General features: G+C 42.2%; 1 protein-coding gene and 1 long non-coding RNA gene across 3 annotated transcripts; one reads left to right on the forward strand and one right to left on the reverse strand.

The window, feature by feature from the left end:
- Positions 1–439: 439 nt before the first annotated feature.
- On the reverse strand, positions 440–20,096 carry SLC25A43 (solute carrier family 25 member 43). 2 transcript variants are annotated; one of them, XR_015259699.1, is made up of 6 exons: positions 19,753–20,096; positions 16,450–16,691; positions 15,260–15,432; positions 2,870–3,004; positions 1,497–1,775; positions 440–1,108 (listed from the first exon to the last, which is right to left on the reverse strand). XR_015259699.1 is itself a non-coding variant. In XM_010126168.2 (5 exons), exons 1-5 carry the CDS (start codon positions 20,022–20,024, stop codon positions 1,572–1,574), a joined length of 1,026 nt encoding a protein of 341 aa, XP_010124470.2. In that variant the 5' UTR covers positions 20,025–20,096; the 3' UTR covers positions 440–1,571. The 2 variants fall into 2 exon arrangements, 1 of the variants encoding a protein (XP_010124470.2); XM_010126168.2 differs by having other exon boundaries at positions 440–1,775.
- Positions 20,058–20,879, forward strand: LOC147599376 (uncharacterized). The gene is made up of 2 exons (XR_015259700.1): positions 20,058–20,178; positions 20,647–20,879. It is a non-coding gene; the product is annotated as an uncharacterized LOC147599376 (long non-coding RNA).
- Positions 20,880–26,987: the final 6,108 nt, after the last annotated feature.

The raw sequence follows: 26,987 nt of genomic DNA on the forward strand, positions 1-26,987 counted from the left end.
CACAGAGTTCCAGGTGCAGGGCAGGCCCAAATTATCCCAAATCTCTCTGCAAATCTCTCTCCATAGTCACAGACTGTTCCCACATCGATCTGCCATTGCGTCCCCCTGCTGTGACCTGGCCTAACCAAGCAGTGTCTGAGATTTACTTCTTTCCACCCAGCAGGGACATAAATGGTGCAAAACCACACACACAAAGCTGTGTAGAGCAGCAGGCAAATGCCGTGCTGAGCCCAGGCTGCTGCAGCTAGGGCAGGAGCAGAGCTGGGGCGCAGATGCCTTACCGAGCTGCCGCAGTCTGGGGCTGGCGGGACGTGCTGCAGAGGGCAGAGCTGCCTTCCCACACAGACGTGGGGCTTAAGGTTTTCTGTCAGAAGGCACTAGAATGGGGCTGTTCCACGGCTGTACTTCTAAAAAGGAACCAGAGCAATACCATAGGTCCTCAGGTAAAACACCGAGATCATCTTTTATTATCCAAACGCCCCCCAGGCTGGTCAGAGGCCTCTCAATTGCACTGGCACTGGCAATAACCCAGTGGTCTTGCAGAGAGGTTCCTATCTACAGAAACTATCTGTGGCACCTGGATCACAGCAGTTAAAGTGGAAAAAATCACAGGTTGCGTGCACAGTGCTATTCTGCTGGCAAGTTCTGAGCAGCACAGTAGGCCTACTAAAGGTAGTTTAGTATAAAAATAGAGCTTTAAGAATACCAAAACAACACAACAAGGCTTGAGGCTGTGAAATATCTAACACATTCAAAGAACTGCACTTTTCAGGAGATATTTCAGTTGGGAGAACTTCAGAAAAACTATTTTTCAAAGCCTGAAATAATTTACATACATGCAGTAATAACACAGGAGAAAGGAGGGAAGATTTTCTAGTACGCACTTAAGTTTGCAAGATTGTCGTTCCAGTGTATTACAGTCCACTCTGTACGTTGCAATTCTCTCTTAGCAAAAGCAAAGTTACAGCAGCATATTTTCACCTTTACGCTGAACATTCATACAAAACCATTATTCTCAAGTAAGTCTCAAAAATTGAAGAGTGGATTCTGGAGTGTGACTGAACTGAGACTAACTCTGCCTCTGCAGAATGCCATGTCCACAGTATCACTAAAAAAAAAAAAAAAAAGGAGATTTCAGTAGAAATTCTTGCATGTTGTATGTATTCTAGTCTACTTATCATTTTTGGCTGACTCAGTATCTCAGATTACTTTTAAAAAATCCATTTGAATTTTCTTAGTATTTTTGAAGATACAATCTATACTCTCATTCAGTTCTCTTGCCTTTCCACAAGTGGTTTTATCTCAAAATGGCTATTCAGTATTGAAGAACACCTAGAATAATGAAATTTGAAGTTCCAACAGCATAGTGTTTTCAAACTCTCCTCTTCAGTATATGCTTCCTATTCATGTTGTCTATATCCATCCAGCAAATGACACACAAGTTTTATTAATTCCTCGCCCTGGTGTCTCAGTACTAAAACCTGAGATGCTGGTACCTGTAGTTCAGCATGTCTTCATTGCAAAGTTCCTTAAGAAAGGCAGCGTGAATATCTGCAATAGACACTCTGATGTCAGTTTTCAAGACCTGATTTCCTTGGCTCAAAGTTTTCCCTTCGGAGGCGCTTTAATTCTCTCAGTTCTTGTGGCTGTAAACTCTGGTCCACGCCAGGAGTTAGCTTGTAATTTAACGGGGACTCGATATAACCATTTCTGTACAGACAGAGCCGCTTGCAGAATTCAAAGGTGCTAAACATAACACCGAAGTATGGGACAATCTGATAAAAAAAAAAAAAAAAAAAAAAGACAACATAAGATAAAAAAGCAATATTAGACTCTCTGGTAGCATTCTTGGCTTTGATGTTTTAAAAAAGGAAATTTCTAGGACTTTAAATCTAATCTGATGTGTTAATAGAGCTGTGCTAATTTATATAAAATCAGAGTCTCACCTCAAACTAGGCTGGCACCTGCAGCATGCTAAAAGTAGGAGTATTATTATTGGTACATAACTAATTATAACAGTATTGTGAGGAAGAAGGTTGGTGCCAGCCTATAGACTTGTCAAATACCTAAGCAAATCCTAAGCAACCTCAGCAAATCCCAGTAGGAAATGTGGGATTTATTCTACATACAGCAGAGTAACTGAACAATTTTCTTCCTGTGCCCCATGCAGAATCAGCAGCTCTGGTGCCACGTGGCTTTATACCAGCCAAGGCAGGACCAGACACAGGCAGGCCATCGCAATCAATCACATTGTCACTCAATTACCACTCATTAGCTGACCTGTAGTACTCCATGTAAGTAATCCTCACTGCAGCACTGTAAAATGCATTTATGTAAACTAAATTACCTTCTGTTTAAGCTACTGTGTTTTATCTCATGCTTTCAACTCAGCAAGAGTTGTAGTAACCAATAGGCATACATTAAATAGCTGGATGAAAGTACTACTTTTGATTTCTGGGGAAGTGGCTTCTGTAAGCACAATTTTCTTTACAGCTCAGTACATGTCAAATTACTGGAGCTCAGCTGAGAAGCAGAACTTGTTTAGCTGTTCTAAGTGGATCACTTGCAATCCCCCATGCATACTCTTGTTTGTGTGTTAGCAGCACTCCCTCCTCTGAGGACGCTCAAATGAACTTGACAGTAGTGACCTTAGAAGCCAAAGCTTATATTTGGGGAAATAGGGCCAAACCAAGTTCCAGAGTTGGTTTAGAAGCTGCCCGAGGTTATACCTGTCCTGTCATGGACTCTGTCATCTATAAGTTGCTAATAAGTATGGAGGTATGTCATAAGCTTTACAACTCCAGCTGTCAAAAAATATGTCTTGATTACTTCAGGATAGTCTTTGATTTGGATGAAAGCAAAACCTCACCTTGAGCAGACTGGGTGTGAGTCCACTCCAAAGTCCACGCACACCTTTGTTCTTCACCGTTTGCCGGAAACAGTCAGCCATGCCAGTAAAACGGACATCAACTGCTCCATAGTGGGGAAGCCAAGGACTCTGGGCCTGTTCCAGAGACACCCAGGGAGATTTAGAACAAGCAAAGGAAAAACAAAGTCATTAAAGATAATTATTTTCTCCATTCTGGTACATAAGGAACACAATGCCAGGTTTCAACAGACTGATCTGAGTTCTTCTGTCAACCCAAAAGAATCAGCTGCTTTGCCTTGAAATACAAACTAAAAAGGGAGGGAATTCACTCTCTGACAGGTATGAAAGAGAGCAGTAACTTCACACAGCACTTCCTTTTGTGCCATGCCACTACTAGAAACAAATCCCACCCCTGTGAAGACAAACCATCCAAACCAGAGCCACATAACGCATCATCCCCCCATCTGCCAGCTGCTCAGGTCTGGGGAGAGGTATTTCCATCACTGGCAGTGGAGCACCTACGAGAGAGAAGCTTGGGGCTGGCCCCAGGTGCCATGCTGCCAAACTGTACTACAGGTTGAGTAGCAACAGCGCAGCAGAAACGGAAGAACAGCCACTTCAGCCCAGGCTGCACAAGCCCACCAAGGGCTGTAGGTGAGCAGCTGGTGCCTGTGCTCCTGAATCTTTGCTACACGGTCAGTTGATCTGGACCAGTTAAAGTTAGCTTGGGAGCATCCTGCTGGACTGCAGCTACATTTCCAACTGCAGTACAGACAGTGCCCGTTCACATGGAAGAAGTGTAGTGGGTCATTTTTAACAGCAAAATCCTTCCTTCATTAATCTCCTACTGTGTTAGCACAGACAGGATAACCTGACCTTGAATAATCCCATCCTTGTCCATCTGTGCACATGCAGTCATGGGTTTATTTTGCATTGCCAAATTGGAGTTTCACTCAAACACACAGCAAGTAACACTTCTCAGTCAGGGTGTGTGGGGACCCCAAGACACAGGTTGATGACTCGTGTGTGCAAGCTGATCACGACAGGGTAGAAGTTTGATAAAAACGGGACTTGTACACTTAATTGATTGATAAATATGGATATCGTCATCCCCTCATTGATCTGAAACACCATGTGGTGCAGCATTTTTTCCTTCCTTGGACAGAATAACCTACAGCTTCCCAGAGCTGATAAGCCTATGACAAGCCTCCCATAAACCAACAAGTGGTGATGACATTTTCTAGATGCCTCAGCTATAGCATTTCAAATACTTGGCATGGATGATGCTGGAAACAGAAACAGGTCAAAACTCACGCTCCAGGTACATAAGAGAAGTTGCTAATCAAACAGTTTTAATGCTGTTGCATCCCCTTGCATTACCGACAAGTCTATTGCTAAAACTTAGAACCTAACTAAAAAACCCTAATCCCTCCCCCCACTAACTGCATAGTCTTCTTTATCTACAAAAGAAAAAAAAATCACATAATTATTTTTCTTACTTTTTTAATGCATGACTAAAATGCATGTGAAATACTTCTGGTGGCAGATAACAGGTAAAACCATACAGTTGCCTTTCGACAGGGCTTTGGGAGGTGGTTTAGGAAAGCAGCTGTCTGCACTGAGAAAGAAGGCAATAGGCTTCCACCACATCCTGATTTGTTATCTTCTGGATCCCCTTTATCATGTCCTGGCTCCTCTGCCCCAGAAGAGAGTAGGGCTGAGGATTTAATCCATGATCTTTTACGCTTTAAGGAGGAGAGAACAGGAGCGTTTGCTTCTCTCTGAACTTTCTCGACAGTGTACCTGACTTGTAAGAGAGGAATCACATGTGTGGTGGAGAAAATATTTTAACTGTTGTAATTGCTCCTCCTCTTTGTGTGTACATTGGCCTTGCTAACTCCATGGGGCTACAGCTGTTTCCATAATTCCTAACTCCGGTGCAAGCTCCCACGATTTCCTGTTTTAGGGCTCAGAGAGGCAGGCGTTGTGGGATTTAACTGCTGTGATTTTACAGTGTTGCCAGTCCAGCCTTGGCAGGTAGTTCAAGGTAACGGAGCTAGTCTGGTAGCCAAGGGTCACACACGTGTTCACTTACGCTCATTTGCTGCAGGGAAGCTCAGCTGTCTGTTTGCCTCTGTTGCTTAAGGGTGTAAGGGTTTAAACAGTGATAGCTAAATCCAACAGTGAGAAAGAGAGAAATCACTTTTCCAGCCTCAATTTGCAGTACTTGAGAAACTCCTGCACAAAGACTCCCATGACTGTACTGTAGAATATGCTGAGTGCTGCAACTGAGACTTCAGGGACCAGTTCCACTAAGAATGGTGATATCAGCACCAGGGACGCTTAGAAGAGCACTGAAATTACATAAGTATCCTTAAAAATGCAACAGCAGTCATAGGAGAGCTGGATTCAAAACCCTGGTCTGCTTTCTGAACCGTCAGCCAGCTTCCATGAGCTTTTTTTGGTAAAGGAAGTTATGCGCAGCCAAGCAGTGAAGAGGGACAGGTGTCTAAAACACTTCAGGAAAGCAGGAATGCTGTTAACATGGGATTCCCTTCGTTTTTAAGTCCCTTTGTGGAAGGCAGGGCATGACCCATAACAGAATTACTGTATAGACTGCAAAGGCACATATCAAAGGGTTTTGATTGCAGTACTCCTACCTACAACACCAAGACGGGCGACAAGCGCACGACAGGTTTCAGTAAGATTCTGCACACAGTGAACACATCCAGAAGACAGTTAGAAAGGAACAGGTAAGTCAAACCCCCAGATTTCTAATTTGCCCACAGACATTGACCTCTTCAGAGGTTTACTGAAAGATTATTTATAGTAACATTCACCATGGTTCCAACCATTTTCAAGTTTTCAGTCTGGGGTGAAGAATGCTTTGCCAATCTTTCTGCTTTACTGGACCCCAGACACAGTATTTAAATAAGAATTGTCCACAGAATCTCAGAAACACCTACTGCAAAATGAAAACTAAAAACTGTATCAGTGTGTAGTTAAAACTTCAGTATTTTGGAACACAGCTAAACAAAGTTTAAATGCATTAATAAAAGAAAAAAAATAGGAAGGCAGTTCATTTGGCACTGTTTTTAATTAAAAAAAAAAATAGCTGTGGGTTTTGAGTGGTTCTGCGTCATTTAAGCATGTCTGAAACACTGCAATCCTCACAGCCATCCTATGGCACCAGAGCCAGAAAATGGAAGTAACAAACAGATCAAACTAGTTTCTCTACATTTTTTTTTTCGCAGAAACCTACTACGACATACAAATCAAACAGCTAATGTCATACTAAAAGGATCAAGTTTATGACAGAGACGTTTCACACCACGCATCTCAAAGCGGCTTGAATTCCTTTCTTTTGACACCCCTTGACACTACCGGCTGCTGCACGGAAACCTGTTTGTTATGAACATTTTTAAAGGCTTCCTTCTCCCCACGTTACGGCTGTCTCATACCACAGAAGGCTGGAGATACAGAACAGCTCACTGCGCTGCTAACAGAGCGCCAAGTTGTTAGTCAGAGCAGTAGCAGGGCTAAGTTGCTAATCGTTTTACCTCTGATGGACGATGAGTTCTCTACATGATTAAAGCACATCAAATGCAGAACTGGCTCCATCTGCTCTCTCACAGTATTTTCGTATCCAGAGGCCACCATGTCTACTAAGTCATTGTGATACATTCCCAAAGTTAGCACTCTGTTCTATTTTCTATTTCAATAATCTCAATCCCAAGAGAGACACATGCATTTAAAAAAAACAAAAAAAAACAAAAAAAAAACCCAACCCAAACAACTACCTGCACTCACATTTTTTAATATAAACAAAATATTAAATAAGGGTGAATCATCCTGACAGAACTCAAGTTAATTGTTAAAGTTAATTGGTACCTGAAGACTTTTCAGATACTATCTCTCCCACTGTCTGCATCATGAAGTGACCGCCAGAACAACACAAGTCCTGTTTTGGGAAGAAATCTCACACACCCTCATAAAGATTTCCCCTTCAATGACCTCTCCGAGCCCCACTCCTCCTCTCTTCCTCTCAGGACTGAAGGATGGATGTTGTTCACCGCAGCTGCAGTGGGAACCGTGCCCACTGAAAGACTTTCCAAGGCTCACAGTAGGCACACGGGGACCAAGCGGAGGCTGCTGGCTCAGGAAAATGGGAGATGTGGTGGTCAGGCCACTTGAGCCTGAGCCCAGAGCATGCAGATAGAAAATTCCCACTTGCACTTGAGGACATTTTGGTTTGCAACTATCTGAATTTACACGTATCTGAAACTATTTGGAAATACTTCCCTCTTAATTAATGTACTTTTTTCCACCTTCCCTGTTCATAAAATTTGTTGGTACAGAGATTTGCCTTTTTTTTTTTTTTTTTTTTTTTGAGTATGCAATACTGTTGGCACAGAGTATGAAAGATCAACTAACAGCGAATAGCTGCCACAGGTGGTATGCTACCCTGATGGCAGGTATAATAAAACTGCTTGTTACTCATATATTTTCAACAGATTCAGGTGTCCTACACTTCTAATCAATTAAGGAAAAAAAAAAAAAAGCACAGGAACACACTTTACAACACAGCGCAAGAGTTCATGCTCTTAATCTGGAGCTAAAATAAGAAGTCTTTGCAGCCTGGGCTAATAAGGACACATGCAAGAGGCAAGCATAACTGTAGTTCAAAGGAAACTGAAGGACAAAGATTGGAGTTTTTATTTCAGCTAATGCCACTACAGTCAACAGAAATTTCACTAAAGTGAAGTTTGAACGTTTGAAAGTGTATTTAATCCCACTCAAATAAGAATGAATTAAAATGTAAGTAAGTATTAATATCGGGGGGCAAAGCATGCATTCTCTTGGGCTGATCTAATCCCTTCTCCTGGGGGACAGTCTTAGTCGGCAGTCAATGTATTTTCTGTGTCAGTGCTTTGGTAACGCTGACTCACCCTTGGCTGAAGTCCACCAAAGGTATTTAGGTGTGCAGGAACGTAAATGGTGAGAGGCTATCAAGAGGGAATCGGTTCCTGACCAGCACAGCAGAGCAGCTGACCTCCAGCTTCCTGCACTCGAGGAACATGCTGTCCTTTCCTCTGTAACCTGAACCGGGGCCAAATCATCTCGTCTTTCCGAGATCAATGGCACCGAGTGAGCAAAACAGTTTACTGCTTGCTCAAAAGTTTCTTAGCTTTAAAAACATTATTGCCAGGCCGGTTGTACCCTGAGGCTTCACTGTTTGCTGCAGAATCTCTTGTCCTGTCACAACAGGCCCTGCTGAAGAGTTTCTCCCCCTTTCCTGTAGGTCCCCTTTAGGCACTGGAAGGCCACTATAAGGTCTCCCCAGAGCCTTCTCTTCTCCAGGCTGAACAGCCCCAACTCTTTCAGCCTGTCCTCATAGGAGAGGTGCTCCAGCCCTCTGATCACCTTAATGACCTCCTCTGGACTCGCTCCAACAGGTCCACATCCTTCATATGTTGGGGGCTCCAGAACTGAAGGCAGCACTCCAGGTGGGGTCTCACCAGAGCAGAGCAGAGGGGGAGAATCACCTCCCTCAACCCGCTGGCCACGCTTCTTCTGATGCAGCCTAGAATGCAGTTGGCTTTCTGGACTGCAAGCGCGCATTGTCAGCTCACATTGAGCTTCTCGTCCACTAGCACTCCCAAGTCCTGCTCCTCAGGGCTACTGTCAATCCATTCTCTGCCCAGCCTGTATCTGTGCCTGGGATTGCCCCGACCCATGTGCAGGACCTTGCACTTGGCTTGGCTGAACTTCATGAGGTTTGCATTGGCCCACCTCTCCAGCCTGTCAAGGTCAATTAATCACCTTACACGTCACAGGCACGTCATTCGAAGCACAGACAAATGCATACAAAGCTCTCCTGTATAAGTGGCGCAAAACCGTGTTAGGGGTAACAGTGACGGCTGTCACTCTGGAGACATTACTGTCTCCCCGCTGAAAATTACGGCTGTAATAGTTGTGTGTGCACAGCAGCGTACCCTAACCCGCGTCAGGCCCCGTCAGCTGGGTGAGCTTACCGAGTTTAAAGAGGTGGGCTGAGTTAACCCATCTGCTTTGCCCCAAAGCAGATTAAAGGGCTCTCACTCATACCACACTGATCACAGAGCTGCGGAGGCTGGAAGAGGCCGTACTCAGCTGGCACTATCAAACCCAGGACTGGGAGCGTGGCAGCCACCTGAGTGTCTGGGAAAATCATTCGGAGAGAATTGCATTCTGCCCTCCCTTAGGCCTCCTGCATTTCAAATGGCTAGAGTTTGTTTTCCTGTTTTTCTTCGGCAGACCACTGTGCTGCAGTGCTAAGCTACTGCTGTAATCCACCTCAGAGTGCGTATTACATACTTATCACACCACAGCTCCTTGGGTGAACAGGGTTAAAGACCACTAGATGCAACACAGGCTGTCACAAGGCAGACCTGACTGTCAGATCAGCCCAGTCCTGCTTCTGATTCCTGATTTACGATTTTTGACTCTTATCCAGTTTTTCCCACTGGCACTGTTCAGTATTGCAACTTCACAGTCAGTCAGTCTTCATGATTCTCTCCTGTGAATGTCTGGGGATCAAAGAGAAATGCTTCTGCAGTTTGTTCAGATGCACAAAAACAAATCTAGGCTGTTACAAAAGGCAAAGCCCATGTTACGCTCAGTGGCTTTTTTTCAGGCATCGTCTCAACCATTTACTGGATCTCGTACTTCCCGAAGCAGTAGGGCACTATTCTGGAACAGCCTCAGAGAATGTGGTATATAATACCTTTATAGCAACATCAACAAAACAATAAAAAATGCTGGCAGCTCAAAGCATTTAAAGATAGGGAAAAAGAGATGGAAAGAAGGAAGGGGCTTTACCAAAACCGGAATCTGACGTCTATTACCTATTTGCTAGCAATCAGAGGAGCCAGGCTGGTCCCAAGTTCAAGTATCACCCAGGGCATGGGGTCTTGGCTTATGCCTGAACCCCAGCAGCAAGAAGGGGAGCATGAGATCACAGGGAGAAGTAAGAAAAGAACTCACACAGCAGCATGCATTTCACCCTCAGGTGAAATATTTTTGGAGTTTCATCTCTGTGCACTTGTTTTCACAAAACATGAAGGAAGTTAATATCTCTGAAACCTCCACTCTTCTCTCAAGTTCACTTGAAGTTGGACAGCAGGATCAAAAGTTATTAGGGGCACGGACAGGCAGCTAACAACCATATAAGCCTTACTTCCACAGGAAATTGGACTAAAAGTAGTAATATTGCTCCTTATTTTCTATCACACTAAGGAAGTTGCCACTCTGTGTGGTAGCCAGATCTCTGAAAATCTTCAGGGCCCAGGCTCCCATGCTGTTCACTATTAAAGGGTCTCCCTGCACAAAGTCTCAGAGCACGTATGCTTTTGAGATGTCGTGTGAACCACAAGACCCAAAAAAGATTTCTTATTTTTAAACCGGGTCATGACTCTAATATTTTTCATATTCCCAGCTGACAGGAACACAGATCTTACAAACAGCAGGAACACCACAGCTTGAAAGCTTTCAGAGGCCGCCACGCCAACACCAGTGACCATCTCCAACGACAGAGCACTCCAGTTACTCATGTTTAAGCAACGCAGGAGCACTGTCTCCTCACTTCAGCAGGGAGAAAGTGCTTTTCCAATGAACATTTATCATTTTCTTTTCCAAAGCTTTATTTATAACGCAGCCACTGGGTTCTTGCTAGACTGACTTTTACTATGCAAGGAACATAGTTAGGGGACTATTTTAAAATAAATACTTAAATAACACTACTACTTTTAAAGAGGGACTTCAGTAGCTCCTTTAACTGACTTTGGACTACAAATGTGCCAGTAGGGCACAAGATTGCCCTTACTTTAAAGAGGCTACCTCACAAAAGCAATGCCTGCTTAGTTTTCTCCAGAAACTCATAGCATTTACATCATTTACAACACATTTCACACTTGCAGAGCATCTTACGTTCCAACGGATAAAAAAAACCCCAACAAAAGACCCCAAAACACATCACATATTTATAGGCAGCCAAAACTGATTCGCTTTTGTCACTGAAAAGAGGCCACTTCTTGGGTGATGCGGGGCAACAGTCTACACTACCCAGGAACAGTGAGACTGTTTGTTTATGGCAGTGGAGGGAATTCAAAGCCTGGATTTTAGCACAGGAAGATCACTACTGAACAATGCTTTCCCTGGAGAGATGTCCTCACAAACTGAGGATGCTGTGCAGTCAACACCAAAAATGTGCTGAATCCTGCAGTATACTGAAGAGATTGATGGTAGAGCTATCCTTAGTAGCATTTACTGACAAAGGAGAGTTTCAGACACGTTTTAGTCACAGAAATTAAAATAAATTATACCAGAAAAAATATGGGCACAGGACCGAGCTTCTGCAAACTATGCAAAGTTCATCCACGTAAGCAGGTGAGGAGTAACTGTACCATTGATGGAGTATCTGTGAAACTTTAGGGTCATCCTTTTGGCATTTTGCCTGACAATACCACACAATACCACCAAAGTCACAGGTAAATTTGGAACAAAGGCTGAGAAGCGCCAGCTAGGGTACTTGAGCCTACCTCTGAGGGTCATGTTCACAGAGTGAAATGCCAAACTTGGGTATTAGCTTTGCGCTGATCGTTTGCATGTTTGTAGATTTTTGGTTCTACACATAGCCTAGGATTGGTGTCATTCTAATAATAATCTTCTGTACAGAATATAACAGCTCTAAATTCATCTTCCCTTACTGAAATGCCAGAGCTCAGAACCATATGCACTTATGAAGGTCATCACAGGCAAAATGATGATATGGGGAAGTGGAAACTTATTACCAGTGCTCCCCTTAGACCCAGGCTCATTCATAGGCAGGTATTTCCCTGCTTAAGGTAAAAAAAAAAAAAATAGAAAAAGAAAATGTTCTTGTATGCAAGTCTTCAAGGTAAAAGTGCAGTACTTGAAATTCACTTAGATTCTGGATTTAACAAAGAACATGGTATTGTCAGGTAAGGAAGGAAAGCCAAGAATAACAGTCAGAAGATATAAACATCAGTAAGTTTTTGTTCAGAAACTGATATAGCATCAGAGTGAGACAGGAGAGCATTTGCTATAGAACACCCCATTGAACAACCCTCTCCTTCACTAATCCCCTTCTAGAGATGCACAACAAAAGCCGTATTTCCATGCTGAAACATGCATACAGTACCTCTTAATTCTCTAACATGCCCATCAGGAGCAAAGTGAAAAAAGGAAGACAAAGGAATAAAATTAGGATAAGCACAACATAGAGGACTCACATATTCAGTAAGACTCACTCATATTAATTAACATTTATTTTAAGAAAAACATTCAAGTATATTTAGCAAACATGGCATCTTTGTAAAAAAAAAGTAAACATTATAAAGGTAATTTTAATAGCAGAAGGGGAAGATGCCATGGTTATAGAGCAAATCTGACATCATAAATCATCATCAAAACACAGAGGAAGAATTGTTCACTGACAGTCAGCTCCTAGTCCCACAGATGTCAGTGACAGAAGCTGCTGACGTCAGAAGTGTAGGATTCAGATGTGTAAAATGAGAAAGGATGAAACAAAATTATTACAACTGAGATTAAAAATAACACCTTATCCTTCCTCCCATAGCAGAATTCATTTTCTAGTCTGTGTAAACAATTAACTCGTTGTCTACATGAGGAGATGGATGGAGCTAACTCTTCCAAGACTGCCTCGCGTGTCAGGTAAAGATCTGAACTGGATGTTCTGGCCTCAGGCTAGAACTCCATCCCAGAATCAGAGAAGACAGCCTTGTGTCCTAGTTTCTCAGCTTTGAAGCTCCTGAGACTGCCTTACAAGGCCTTGGTTCCCCATCACCACCAGCTTCACTGGAAAAATCTTCTTTGGCAATATACGACCTCCATCTGCCAGATCAGTGGGACAGAGGGAAGGGAAAGAAGACGATTTGATACTGACCTCCACAATGAGCTGAGTTCCCCCTCAAACACACCACCACTGTTCGTAGCTTTAAAACAAAGCCAGCATTTCCCTACACGCCCTGCAAAGCGCTCGGACCAGGCCCGGGGGTAGCTGAAGGCTTTGGTATACCCCTCTTTCTCTTTTTATCAGCTAGAAAGGTGAATCACTGCATGGAGGCTGATCAGAATATGATGTCTGAGAAAAACTGTGATCAGAAGTATCTGCTTCCCTGTTTTCTACAGAACACTGAAATGTCTTGAAGCTCTGTTTCCCCCTTCTTTATTCTCCCCCTTTCTAGGTCCCTTTGCATGGTATCTTTTCTGGTGCTGCCTTAGACATTTCTCTCTTCTGACCACCACCCTGCAAACTGAACTGGCCAGCAAGTAAGCACAAAGCAGGGCTGATCCCTGCAAGGCTGGGTGCTAACTGTGAAAAACAAATTTCTTGGATGACCTTAGATGAGTTTCAGTGAGCTCTTAGTATCAGCTTGGGTGTGATTTTCAACAGGTCTATTTTCTGGACAAGCCTCCGTGACTTATGTCATTTCCAGTGAGAAACAAATTATGGGCTTTCACACCAAGGCAGTTACTTCCTCTGAAGCACCTTTGTGTTCTCCCATGCCTTCAGAATAAATCACTGAACAGGAGGAGTTCTCTAAGCTTGGAAAATGACTATTCAGTCGTTACAATGCATCTATGAGGAAAAAAACCCTTCCCTGTTGTTAAGCCTTTTTTTCCATCCGAAGTATTTTTAGCATATCCACTTCCTACATATTTAGGCAATAAATCCAGTTTCCTTCTTATTTCTAGAAGTGCCAATCAGAAGTTTTAAGCACCCCTTTGGTGAAAGAGTACAGCCTAGTGGCAGGAAAATGAAAGATGGGCCTGTTACGCTTCTCTACTTGCCTGTCAAGACAAAGCTGGGCACAGAACTTAACATCTCATCAGTTACAACTGAAGGTTACTTTTGAACTGGTTATGAAAACTGAACGTTCAAGTAAGTGATGTATCAACAGAAAATATTAAAAGGGAAACAGCACAGTAAATGCCTTTCTTTTATTTATTATTTAGGGCAACAGTATTGCTGTGAGCCTAAGGATCTAAAGAAAAAGAGGATCTAAAGAAAAAGAGTAACTGCTTTTCTTAGGCCCACTGATACAGTTGGAAAAAATGATCAAGTTTTCATGCTCAGAATCTCTTTCTCACCTGGGACATATTATGATGAAAGGCCTCAGCTTAAAGGTTGACTTCTGGACACATCAGCTACATGAGCTGGTCTAATGAAAGACATTACTTCTCCCACTGAGGTCCTCTGTTATGAGGTGGAGAGAGGGCAATGAAGGTTTCTGTGCCACTGGATCTGAGCCCTGTCTGAAAAAGGGAACTTGGGGAGGAAGAGAGGGGAACTTGCAGTTTCAATGACCTTTTGCTAGTTTGTGACTTACCAACCAGGCTGCCTCTTGAGGAGGGGGACCTACATAATGCTGCTACACCAAATGACTGGTTTTTTTTGTAAGACCACAAAAGTTTTCCATAAATCTGCAGTCACAAGAACTAGGCTGAAAGAACAAACTCATATGCCACAGCCAGAGATCTGCCAGATGATGACAACTACTCCCTGTCACTCTACTGATGAAATTCTAAAGAAAAGTCAACGTAATCAAATGAATTATGTCAGTGAGAGGAAAGCTGTAGGGTAGTTATTGTTTTGTGTTTTGGTTTTTTTGTTTGTTTTTTTTAGATCATTATTACTACACTTTCAGGGGAAAGGATCAGGATGATAACATAAAATTATACAGTAAGTTGATAGAGTAACTCTTGTGTTGCTGATGCTCCAGGAAAGCAGCAGCACCAGCAGCTAGGAAGTCACTTGTTAACCAGAGGAGTCAGAAATAAGAACGAGGATTGTTCTGACCCTTCAGACTTAATGCCTGCTGTGCAAGTTTCTTCTGGTTGCCAGTAAGCAGGTCAGGCAAAAATGGCAAACACAGAGGCTGTGAAAATGACATGGATCTCATTCATCCTGCCTGCCACCAAGGGGACTGAATGCCTGTATTTGCCTGAAGGTTTGCCAATTCTGAACTGTGAGAATTTGATGGAATTGCTATGAAAAAGAAAGGAAATAAAGCTAAAGACACAGAATCTGAGAGTATACATATATCCCGTGACAGCACTTGAACTCACCTTAAAAGTATAACAACACACTTTTAACAAGAATTTTCAGACTTCAAGAGAAAAAAAAAAACAAACCAAAAAAAAACCCCCCAAAACCTCAAACCAAAATCCAACCAACCTAAAACAGTCTCTGTAGCCTCCTGGTAAGAGAAACACAGTGGCACTCATGATCATCTGGCTAGTCTTGTCCCAAGCTCCCGCAACAAGCACCTATAACAAAGTACGAGTAACAAAAACGCTCTGTACCTGCATCTTCCTCTTGACAGTCTCAAAGGGGAAGGAAAGTGTCTGCGCCACACCAGCTGCGACACAGCCATTTATGAAGTTCTGAAGAGGAGTGAAATGAACTATGGGTTCTCGCCAGATTTTGTCCAGATTGATGTAAACAAAGAATGAGCCCGCAGAAAATGGGACAGCACCTAGAAAGCAAACCAGGCAGGTTTATATCAGCACACTGTACACTAAGAAAACAAAGCTGCTCATCACATAACCTAGAAAGATGGAATGAGCCACTGGCAGTTTACACCTCACATTGCTCAAACTTGATAAATATTTTGAAGAACTTTATGTTTTTCTCACTGGTTTACCACCAAACACCCATATTGTAGCATCTAGATGTGCTGATAGGGGCATATATTTACATATTAAAAGGTGCATGTTGTCAGAACTACTAACTGCTTCAGTCTCATGACAGATCAGCTCTCTCTCCAGGTTCTGTTTTTTGTGACGAGCATTTTCTCCAGTCCCATCCAACCCTAGCAGTTGTACAGAGTCACCTCTTCAGTCAAGCTGATGAGGGATACTTCTGTCCTCTTCAGCTTGTTTCATGCTCTCATCAAGTTTGTAGTGGGATTATACGCTGTTGTTATTATTATGCATTTTTTATAATGTTGTACTGTGAAAAAGTGGACTCAAAGTTAAATGGCATTGTTAAAAGCTGTGGAGAGTAAATAAATAATTAAAAAGTAATTTAATCTAAAGAAAGAACACCACTCACCTCCACTTTTCACATCAGTTATACATTATTGCTCATACTAGTTTCACTGAACAGCTAAGGAGACACTCTCACACCTAGAAAGGAATTAGGAACACTAGGGGTGTGGGTGTGTATGTGTATACATATATATATATGGGGTTTTTTTCAAGAGTTAAATAAGGGAAATCTTGCATCCGAGCCCAACTAGATCATCTACAAAGGAAGGAAAAGAGTATTTTGTTGAACACTTAACCATACCTAAAATGCTACGCACTTGGTCACAATTTGAAGCAATAAAGCTGCAGCAGAGGTTATCGGTGTTGTCATGCCTTGTAAATCTACATATCTTCTACAGAACAACATTACTATTTGCTTTTGAAATCACGTGAGCAAATGAACACACTATATAGCTGCAATAAACAATGTGCAATGAGGTGTTTTTTCCCCATTATTATTTTACCTAATATAGCTGGTGAAATGCCACGGTAGAGTGCAAGGAGTCCTTCTTGATGATAAATTTTGTAAAAAGCATGAAGAATTCCCTGGTAAGATGGTTCCAGTCGGTTCTGCACAATAAGCCGGGTTTTAATTACGTCAGTGGGGTAAGTCACGGTGGTTGCAACCATGCCAGCCAGACTTCCTGCCATGATGGCTCTCCAGTGGGAAATATGACCCAGCTCATCCGTGAAAAGTATAACAAGTCTACAGTAAACATATAAAAGAGGTACTATTAATGACAGTATGAACAAAACACATGAAAAATTAAGGCAGATTATTCTTGATGTAATTGTTCTTCTGCCCACAAGCTCCTTCAGCAGCAGGAGCTGAAACTTTAAATCTAGAATTATTAAGGTTGGAAAAGACCTTTAAGATCATCAAGTCCAACCATCAACCCAACACCACCATGCCTACTAAACCATGTTCCGAAGTGCCATATCTCCGCGTTTTCTGAATGCCTCCAGGGATGGTGACTCCACTACTTCCCTGGGCAGCCTGTTCCAATTCTTGACCACTCTTTCAGGAAAGAAATTTTTCCTAATATCCAGTTTAAACCTCCCCTGATGCAACTTGAGGTAATTTCCTCTCATCCTATCACTAGGTACTTGGGAGAAGAGACGAACACCCACCTCACTACAACCTCCATGCAGGTAGTTGTAGAGAGCAATGAGGTCCCTCAGCTTCCTCTTCTCCAGACTACACAACCTCAGTTCCCTCAGCCACTCCTCAAAAGGCTTGTGCTCCAGACCCTTCACCAATTTCTCTAGACACGCTCCAGCAATTCAACGTCCTTCTTGTACTGAGGGGCCCAAAACTGAACACAGTATTCACATAGCTTGAGTTGTGGTACTGTGCTGGAGGTTCAGAGCACCAATTCAACAGTGAAAAAATCTTCCAAGATATGGAGACTAATTTTTCAAAGAATTTACTTTGCAAGAGAATTTAAAAGTAATTTTTGACCACCAAATACTCATTTATATTTCTACCTACAGGATGAAAATTACATATTTGCTAGAAGATATCAGATCAGCAGTCATGAGTCAGAGCTATTGGTCCAGCCTTGCCAGCCAAAGTTATTGTGTAAGAAGAAATATGTAGATAATGTTACCACAGGCCTTCTGAGAACAACTGAACCTTCCTCTTTTGCTCATGTTGGGGCAGAAAGGTGCACAGGGATATTTCACTAGAGAAGACCCATGTACAGGCACTATTACGCTCAGGAAGTTAATTCTAAATTTGAAATTTTTAAACTGAAGCACAGAGTTTTAAAGGCATTTGTGATGTGCAGGACTTTTTCTATGTATGCACAGCACTCCTACAGCAGAGAGAAGTGTCACGGAAGCAGCAAGAAACAAGTAAAAAGACTTGAGAGGAGAATCTTAGCTGGAGGTAAACAAACTTATTATTCTATTTTGGAAGCATTAACTAAACTGCCTGAACAGCAGATTTACACTACACAGTGTTATCATGTCCAGAACAAAATATTTTTCAAAGATTTACAAGTCCCTGCTTGCTCCGTTGATGTTTTTTCACATAAGCGTGCATTTTGTACTGCATGACAGATCCCTGCATCTACTTGTCTCGTGCCCTGGAGAGAGCCCAGAGCAGAAGGACTAGCCAAGCAGAAGCGAGAGGGCGTAAACTTTTACGTGTCTTGTACAGTCCCTAAAGCAACACAGCCTGATTTTCCTGTGCGTGTACAAATGCATGGGGAGGGTGGTGGTGGAGTGTCTCTAGACACTGCCCAGATAACATTTAAAATTGCCACAGAAAGACAGCGTCTGTACACAGGAACCACAGAGGCAGTGCAGATTCAGCTAAATCCCCCCCCTTCTCCAGCCAGCTCCCCACCAGCGCAGTCCTGGGGCTGCTGGCTGTGCTCAGCCCCAGTCCTTCTGCAATGGCATTACTATTTACTTAAGTTACTGTGTAACATTTCTCTCTTTTTGTGTTTCTTGCCCATTCTCCCACCAGAAAATAAATTTTAAAAGTCCTCAAATAATGTATCAAGAAATATGTGTAGGCAGTTTTTATTTAACTTCCTGGTAGCCTTCTTCCACTTGTAATTCAAAAGAACAGCCTGCACAAAATAGAGACAAACCACAGCCTTGCAAAGACAATACACTGTTTCAAGCTGAACAAACAATGCAGTTATTTTGCTCAAAATCAACTGGTTTATACCGGTGCAACACACTGACTTCCCTGGGATCTTTAAATTATATTTAAATCACCATTTCTGCCTTCCTACTGCCAGTATCCCCTGCCTTGTTTGACCACAGTGTGCATTACACGCAGAAGGACATGACAAAGCTGCCCGGCTCCAGGGTCACTCCATCTATTCTGTCCCGGGAGGCGCAGGCAGAGCTGGGGGGATGACTCTTGCTCAGCAGATGACTGATGAATATTGGCACATTGCGCAGCGCTGGCCCAGGGGAAAGCCACAGCCAGGCAGCACCGACCGGGCTCAGGCTTCTCCCCACCCAGCACAGCGCACAGATTGGAATAACCCATTGCCCAGCTGGCTGGAAAGGTCAAGTGCATACCACACAGACAGCTGACCTTGATTAAAAAAAAAAAAGTGAGAAACCCAACCCTGGAAGCAGCAAAACACGCTGGTGTGTGTGAACAGTCAGACACTCCTTTAAAAGGCTGAAAGATCCTGGTGGCCAAAGGGAATGCTAGGAAAGGGCGCGGGTCGGCAGAGCTTGGTCAGCACTGCTGTGTCTTGATCCTGCTGCAGCCCTTCCGTGTATGCATCAACTTAATATCTGTGAGTATCGAAAACAAGATCTTAAACCAAATAATGTCACACATCGACTTCAAAACTGATCAAACTTGCGTAACAACTGCTGCATAATAGGGTAAAAGATCTGAAACATAATTTTGTTGTTATTTTCATTGATACAGACAATATAAATACTTGAGAGTGTAAATGAATAAAATAAATTGGTTGCAAAGAGCGGATGTTGCAGTCACATTTGTAGGTAACACTGTAACTTGGTTTCTAAAGGAACCTGGCTGAGCAGAAGAGATTTAACAGGTACGGACCCTTTGCCATCTGAAGAACCCCTGTGGCTTTCTAGGCAGCTGCTGCCACATCACCGGACCCCCAGAGCTGCTACCCGCTGCGTGAACGAAATAAACGCGGGTGTTAGGAGGGGACACACCACCAGCGAACCGGGACAGGGACACAGCAGGGCCCCGACGGCCCCAGCTCTCCCCGCCCCATCCCCGACTCTTCTCTACCGGAGCCGCCCTCGCTTACCGGCGGGCGGCGGCGAGCTGCAGGGCGCTGTAGGGCCAGAGGCGCAGGCAGGCGGTGAGGTTCCCCTTCCAGAGGGCCCGCAGGCCCTCGGCCCGGCACAGCCGCTGCCCGGCACCGCGCAGCCCCTCCCGGCAGTGCCCGCCGCCCACCTGCGCCAGCACCGTCAGCAGCTCCAGCGGCGCCGTCAGGCTCAGGCTCAGCGCACCGGCCAGCCCCGCGCAGCCCAGCCGCTGCAGGGCCGTCAGTCGCCCGTCCCGCCGCCAACTCGCCATGTTCTGGTCTGGCCCGGCGCGGCGCGCCCCGGCCCGGCCGGCTCGGCTCGGCCTGGCCCGGCGGGGCGGGGCCAGCGCGGGGAGGCGCAGCGCCGCCAGCCTCGGCCGCCGGAGGGCGCTGTGAGGCGGGGCTCCGCCCACACGGCGGGTACTGGTGTGTACTGGGGGGGCACTGGGGCGGCGCGGGCGCCCTGCGGGAGCTTCAGGGGGTTCATGGCGGGGTATGTGGTGCTGGGGGGCTACTTGGGGGTCCCTGGGAGTGGGATGTGGGTCTAGGAGGTACTTGGGGGGTATGTTGGGGGGGTGGGGGATATGTGGAGCAGGGGGAACACTTGAGGGTCAAATGTGGGGCTGGGGGGGTTAATTGGGGGTCCTAGGGGTTATCTAGAGCTCTCTAGGGGTGGGATGTGGGGCTGGGAGGGTACTTGAGGTCGCTGTGGGGCAGACGAGGGGGTCCCAGACGCCCGTCTGCCCCCCCCCCCCAGAGCTGGAGGTGGGGTGGTGGGGCAGCGGCCCCATTTTAGTAAGTTCAAAAAGAGACACAGCAGCATTCAACAGTCACTGAAAAAAGAACAAGATACTTAAAACTCGTTATGCTTTTTCCTACCTCGAACGTGAGCAGCAGAACTACAACTGCCATCCAGCTGACAGCCGTTGTTATGTGTGTCCTCCTTTGCTCAGCAATCACATCCACAGAGCGCAAGAACAGAACAGACCATACAATGTAATAGAGCACAACGAGACACAGAAAGGACATCAAGATCCACAACGGGACACAACCAACCTGAAAGAGAAAGACATTATCTGCTTTTCCCACCCCCTACAGTGATATATTTTCATCAGTTTGATTTATTTTAGGTGTGAGTTTTTTTAAATAAAGCAAGTCTACATATTAAGCCTAAACAAGAAAAAAAATAAAGTCTAATGCTCTTTAACTAATAAAATCTCTAACAGAAAAACTTCACAAATCACAAGCATTGTTACAAGCCGTATCGGCTCTTTGATGTTCCTCTCTTATCTCTGTAAGCCCCATCAAGCTGAAAAAAATTAAAATTAAGTCAATGTAGTTCAACTTTAATACAACTTCTGTGATTTTATGTGGGCTCAAACAGTACTTGCAACTGATTTCAGCTAGTATTTTCTACATTGGACACCTTACTTGGAACAGTTTCTAAATTAGATCCTTTTCCTAGTGTTTTGGAAAATAGAAAGGATTATCAGTTTTATGGTAGTTTACAAAAACCTAGACACAGAAATAGCACTTCTCTATTCTAAAGGCTCTTGGGACAGGAGATCTCAGCAGCTTTGACAGTGACCACTCGCATAATAAGTGGCTTTACATGCATGGTGACAGCAAATAAAACTAATTCTTTACCACACCATGTTTACCAACACGTTCCCTAACTCACCGATCATTTTCATGGCTTGTTTAGTGTTCTCACTGGAAAATCTTGGTTAGAATTTATCTTCCAACAACTGATCAGAGATTAATTGCAGCTGATGGTACATCCCTCTCCCCCGAAGGCCCAAAGAACAGCTTCTGTTTCCCATGACCAGTGAACGAAATGCCAGACCTTCAGTGAGCAAAAATGTGATCATGGACTCTGATCATACATGAACTGTCCCCTAAAGTAAATATCCTCATGAAAGTCAGCAGTTAAACAAGGATAAGAAGGAAACACTTGTTACATACAAGCCACGGCCATCTGATGATCTCATCTAGTCTGAGTGCAATAAATATGAACTGTACAATATTGACTGAACACAAGATTTCCAGCTAGAAAAATACATTAGTTAACTCTTAGTGTGATAAAGCCCTTTCTAAAATAACCAAATAATCAATTTAAAATTAGCAAAATTTATCTTTAAAGATAGCGTTCAATAGTTGCAGTAATGTAAAGATGAAAGTTACATGGGTTTAACTATCAACAGTCCAGTTTAAAAGTCCCAGCTCTATCTGGGGGGAAAAAGAATACATACAATAGTGGAAGATGACATCCAAAATCTATAATTTACTGTATCATTGAGAGATATTTTAAATAACACTGAAGACACTTGGGTTTTGAGACAATACTTCTCATCAAAAATTTTAATGAAAGCTTTTCAACTAACCCTAAATTATACTTTAAAAAAAATAAAGCCAAATTTTTGTCTAGCTCAAACAAAGTGAAACAATGAAACACCATCAGACTGGGCAAGATTCTGTCTGCAAAATTTATGGGCAACCCTACATGGGCAGGAATTTCAAAGAACAAACAGAGAATTATTATCTGAAAAGACTACCTGAAGCTCTCGAATGAAAGTTAGAAACATTTTCCATTTTAGAAAATCTTGTAGGGATGTAAGACACCTTTAAAATATACTGTTTCTCAGAAGGTAGATACTACATGCTACTTCTCACTAACACGTATGATTGCATACTATGATCTCTCGGACAAATGCCTTTGAAAATCCAACAGGCAGCAGGCACTTGCCTACTTCAGAGACTGCACTGAAGTCTTCACTCTTGAAGTTCACGTTACTTTAAAAAGACTGACAGGCTGAGAGAGTTGGGGCTGTTCAGTCTGGAGAAGAGAAGGCTCCAGGGAGGCCTTATAGCGGCCTTCCAGTACATCAAGGGGGCTACAGGAAAGATGGGGAGAAACTCTTAAGCAGGGCCTGTTGGGACAGGACTAGAGGTAATGGTTTTAAAATAGAGGGAGGTAGATTTAGACTAGATCTAAGGAAGAAATTGTTTACACTGAGGGTGGTAGAACACTGGCACAGGTTGCCCAGAGAGGTGGTGGATGCCCCATCCCTGGAAACGTTCAAGGCCAGGTTGGCCGGGGCTCTGAGCAACCTGATCTGGTTGGAGATGTCCCTGCTCCTTGCAGGGGGGTTGGACTGGATGGCCTTTAAAGGTCCCTTCCAACCCAAACCATTCTGGGATTCTATGATTCTATGACTGGAAAACTAGATTTAAAATAATTTTGCACCCCTGGCTTTCTCAAAAGAATAAACCATCAAAAACCCGACACTCAAGCATAAGACAAAGCAACCTAAAACTGCAAGAGCAAATAAAGAGAAAAAAAAATCACAGGATCAATTGCTAGAAATATTTTTTTAGAATCAAGTTAACATTTGAGCTACACATGGCACATGCATTTATACTTGGAGTGGCTAGGCTCACAATTCAATGATTTCAATATGCCTTAAATAAATGGTGCTTTATTGACTGTGAAAATAGTGTAACACATAAAAAGCTTGTTCTGAGCTAACCATGATACACAGAGAAAACCTCACAATGTACTTAGTGATCACCTAATCAGTTTCAGAATAGGAACAAGCAGACAATATATTTCAGATTAAATAATGATGAAAATAATAATAGATTAACAACTACTTTGATTACTCACGCCAAAAATTAATATCCAGATTAAAGACAGGCCCCTCTTATGTTCCTAGCAACTGAAAGGGAAATAATGAAATCTTCCCTGAGTAAAAAGAAAAGTTAGTAGGATAGCATGAAATGAAGATAATAAAATAGTAAAAAAATAAGTTGACAGTTCAACTGCATGACTTACTTTCTTGGAGACAGCTGTTGCCTTTTAGGGGTGAGTGGATTCGATTTTCCTCTGCCAGTACTTAGCAGCTGTGCAGTCATCTGGAAATCAACGGGTAATCAAGCATCTTCCAGTAGAAGGCAAGTACTTCTACACAGATTTTTACTTTTAGGAATGGTTAACTGTGAACAGAACTCTGCAAAATGAAATTCTATTTGCCATATTTTTAAATCAACAAGTTATCAGTTTACCAGCCATCCTAATAATCACTTACCAAAAATGCTTCTCTCTCTAGAGAGAAACTCAGCTTATGCTAATGTTAGAGAAATATTCCCTTGAAATTAAAAAACCTGAAAAAGCTGCACTTCATCTAAAAATCAGATTTTTAATTGTCACAGGGTAGTTTGAGGACATAGCAAAAAAACCACCATCCTTAAGAAAATAGCAATTCGATAAGAATTCTAAATTAATTGCAAAATGCCATAACCATGGGAAGATCTTGAGAATCCTTATGAAGTTCTTCCAAAACCAAAAGGAGTTAGTTAGAGAGGAAAGAAGACAGAGGCAGTTTGGTTCCTGCACCAACTTCCACTGAATCAACATTTTTCCCCAGAATGTCTTTATTCACCAAAATGAGAATATTGCAACAATCTATTACTAAAAAGTAAAAGGTCAGCAAAATAACAGGACACACAGAGAAACCACACATTTTCCTGCAGAAGTAGAACCATTGCTAGAAGGGGCGAACAAGAACTGAATCACCCAATATAGTGGATCAGAAGGAGACCTGTGCACAAGATTTTTCATTTACTATTCACCATAGATAGAAATTTATTGTAGATACATTGAATTTATTGCACTTCATTTCAGGTAGTTTTTCTTTTCCCCTAGTGTGTTCAAATTCACATCCTACTCAGATTACAAAAAAAAAGTAAAACACTGATGTATTTAAAGGTCTTAAAGTTATTTTACCCTAGACTGATAATGACAAAACTGAAATGGAATTTACAGAGTTTGTTCCCACAAACATCTTACTTTGCAAATGTTACACATTTGCCTATATTAATGTATCAAACTACTCAAATATTTCTTATAAAACTGCAACTAAAGTCTGAAAAAATATCTCTATGTTGACTGCATATTCAAGAGTCGCTCAATATTCATCCATATGTTCACTGAGGTTATATGCACACCAAGGAGAAAAAAAAAATAAAAATCAACATTCTTCAGGCTGATCTGTACATTTCAGGAAACTTATTTAGAAAATAATCCAATCAAATATGCTGTATTCCTAGCACATATGAAGATACATATTTCTATAGGGCTTATACTAAAGCAAAGAATTCCCAACGTTCTAACAGAAAAGCGCAAAAAGTCACTCCATGAGAGGTTTTAGCTTCACAAAGGCAATGTTGTTGAAGCCTGTGATAAACTGTTGCAACTAGGATTAAGACATCCATAGCTGCACAAAGCTGTCTGCATACGCTATAGGTTATGGTCCTTATTTTAATGATGTTGAAAACAAACCTTCTGGATGCTATAGCTTATGTTGTTAAAAAAACCTATTTATAAATTTGACTCAGTACAGAAAACACATTGTGTTCCCTCTGTTTTATAAAATAAATATCTTCAACTTACCGATACTGTGGGTTTCAGGCCCACACTCCTGTTCCCCCTGGGCACCAACAGTCACCATTAACTTCCACAGCCATACTGGAGCAAACACTGCTCAGTAACTCCATTGTGAGAGCAACACAGAAAAAAAAGCAGCAGGCAGGCATAAATAAGAAATTTACTATTAAACAAAGAGAACAGAGCCAGAAATTAAGGCAGGCAACTTAACGTGAACTTTGTAGAGAATAAGAAAATCAGTCATAGCTGAAATCTAACCAGAATACTTCCTAATAGAAAAAGTGTGTCAAACTCCTTTGCAAAGAATCAAATCAGTTCTGACGAGTCAAATATTTTATCATAAATATACCATATGTCATCTCCTTCACTTTTAAAACCATTGCTTCAAGGGAACACATCAAAAGCATTCTTGCATGACAAAATGAATGGACATCTATAAATAGTTCCCTCCCACAAGGATCCAGTGAGAAGCTGTATTATTAAATACAGAAAAAGACGAGTTGTACATATTTTTAGAAAATGTGTTCTTTCATACAAATTAAATTAGATAGATAAAATTACATAAATTATGTAATTTTGAACATAAAAACCTAAACATTAAAAGCTATAACATATTGTAATAAGGCAGAATCCAAAGATAATGTATTTATTTTCATATTCAGTTAAAAAAAACATTACAGAAAAAAAACAGATTAAACATTCAACAAAGTTACTGATCATAGGGTGAAGTTTCTAACTAGAATACTGAGGATGGTGCTTACAAGTTTAAAATAGTTATGTTGACACAGCAATTGCTTGTATCACCAAAAATCAGACAAAATAATGACATAGTACATTATTTCCTTACACTATAGAAAGGGAAAAAGTCACCCATCCATTCACCAGAAGACGACCGACTGCTTTACAAAACACGTAATTAGGCTTCAGTGTCACTTAGATGAAGTAAATATATGCATTTTAAAACATGGATAACCTAAGAAAGAGTAAATACTTGCTACAGAGTAAAGCAGCAGCAGGCAGGAATACACCCTTACTCCAACAGCACAACTCAAGCTATGGACTTTGACTCTCATCAAATAATAAAACAAATGTTCACACTCTAACTTATGCTTTCATGTTGGGTATTTAAAAAAAAAAAGAAAACAGTGCATATGTTCTTATATAAGATCTGTCATATACACACAATCTGCTACGAACTGAAATGTGCGTAAGAGAAAATTTAGCATGCATGCATGTATGCATGTATTTTGTTCTTGAATAGCACTTTGAAATACAGCTGCATTTTTACCACCAAGCTATCCCCACTGAGAAACCTCATTAAAATATTTCTCAGACACAGGAAAACGCTGCTATAAGTAACCAGCAAACTGTGACTACTGATTCTTTATAATGCCAAAACTTTTGACAAGGATAGTAATGTCAGTTTTACCAATAAATACCTGTTATTCACAAAGTTGTAAACTTCAACAAAAAAAAAAAGTCTCTTTAAGCTTACCTCTTGCTGTATGAAGTTCCTCAGCCTTTTTTAAGTAAAGGAACAGCCGATCTCTCAGTGGAATTTTGGCACATCACTTTTCTCTTTCCATCTCTGAGCTCCTGCAAGAAGTAAAAGTAATTCTGAGATTTCTCATGCTTTAAAAAATGTCCTTCAATAGAGCATGGGAGAAATACTAAGTCACTGAAACCAGTATTCAAAATCAGGATTTGATGCTGGTGATTGTTCTCTTTTCCCTTTGTAAACACTACTGTTTTTTCTTTTCCACCTCTCCCAGTTTTCCTCCTTTGTTCT

Source organism: Chlamydotis macqueenii, chromosome 11 (assembly GCF_036417535.1).
Source record: "Chlamydotis macqueenii isolate bChlMac1 chromosome 11, bChlMac1.mat, whole genome shotgun sequence".
NCBI lineage: Eukaryota > Metazoa > Chordata > Aves > Otidiformes > Otididae > Chlamydotis > Chlamydotis macqueenii.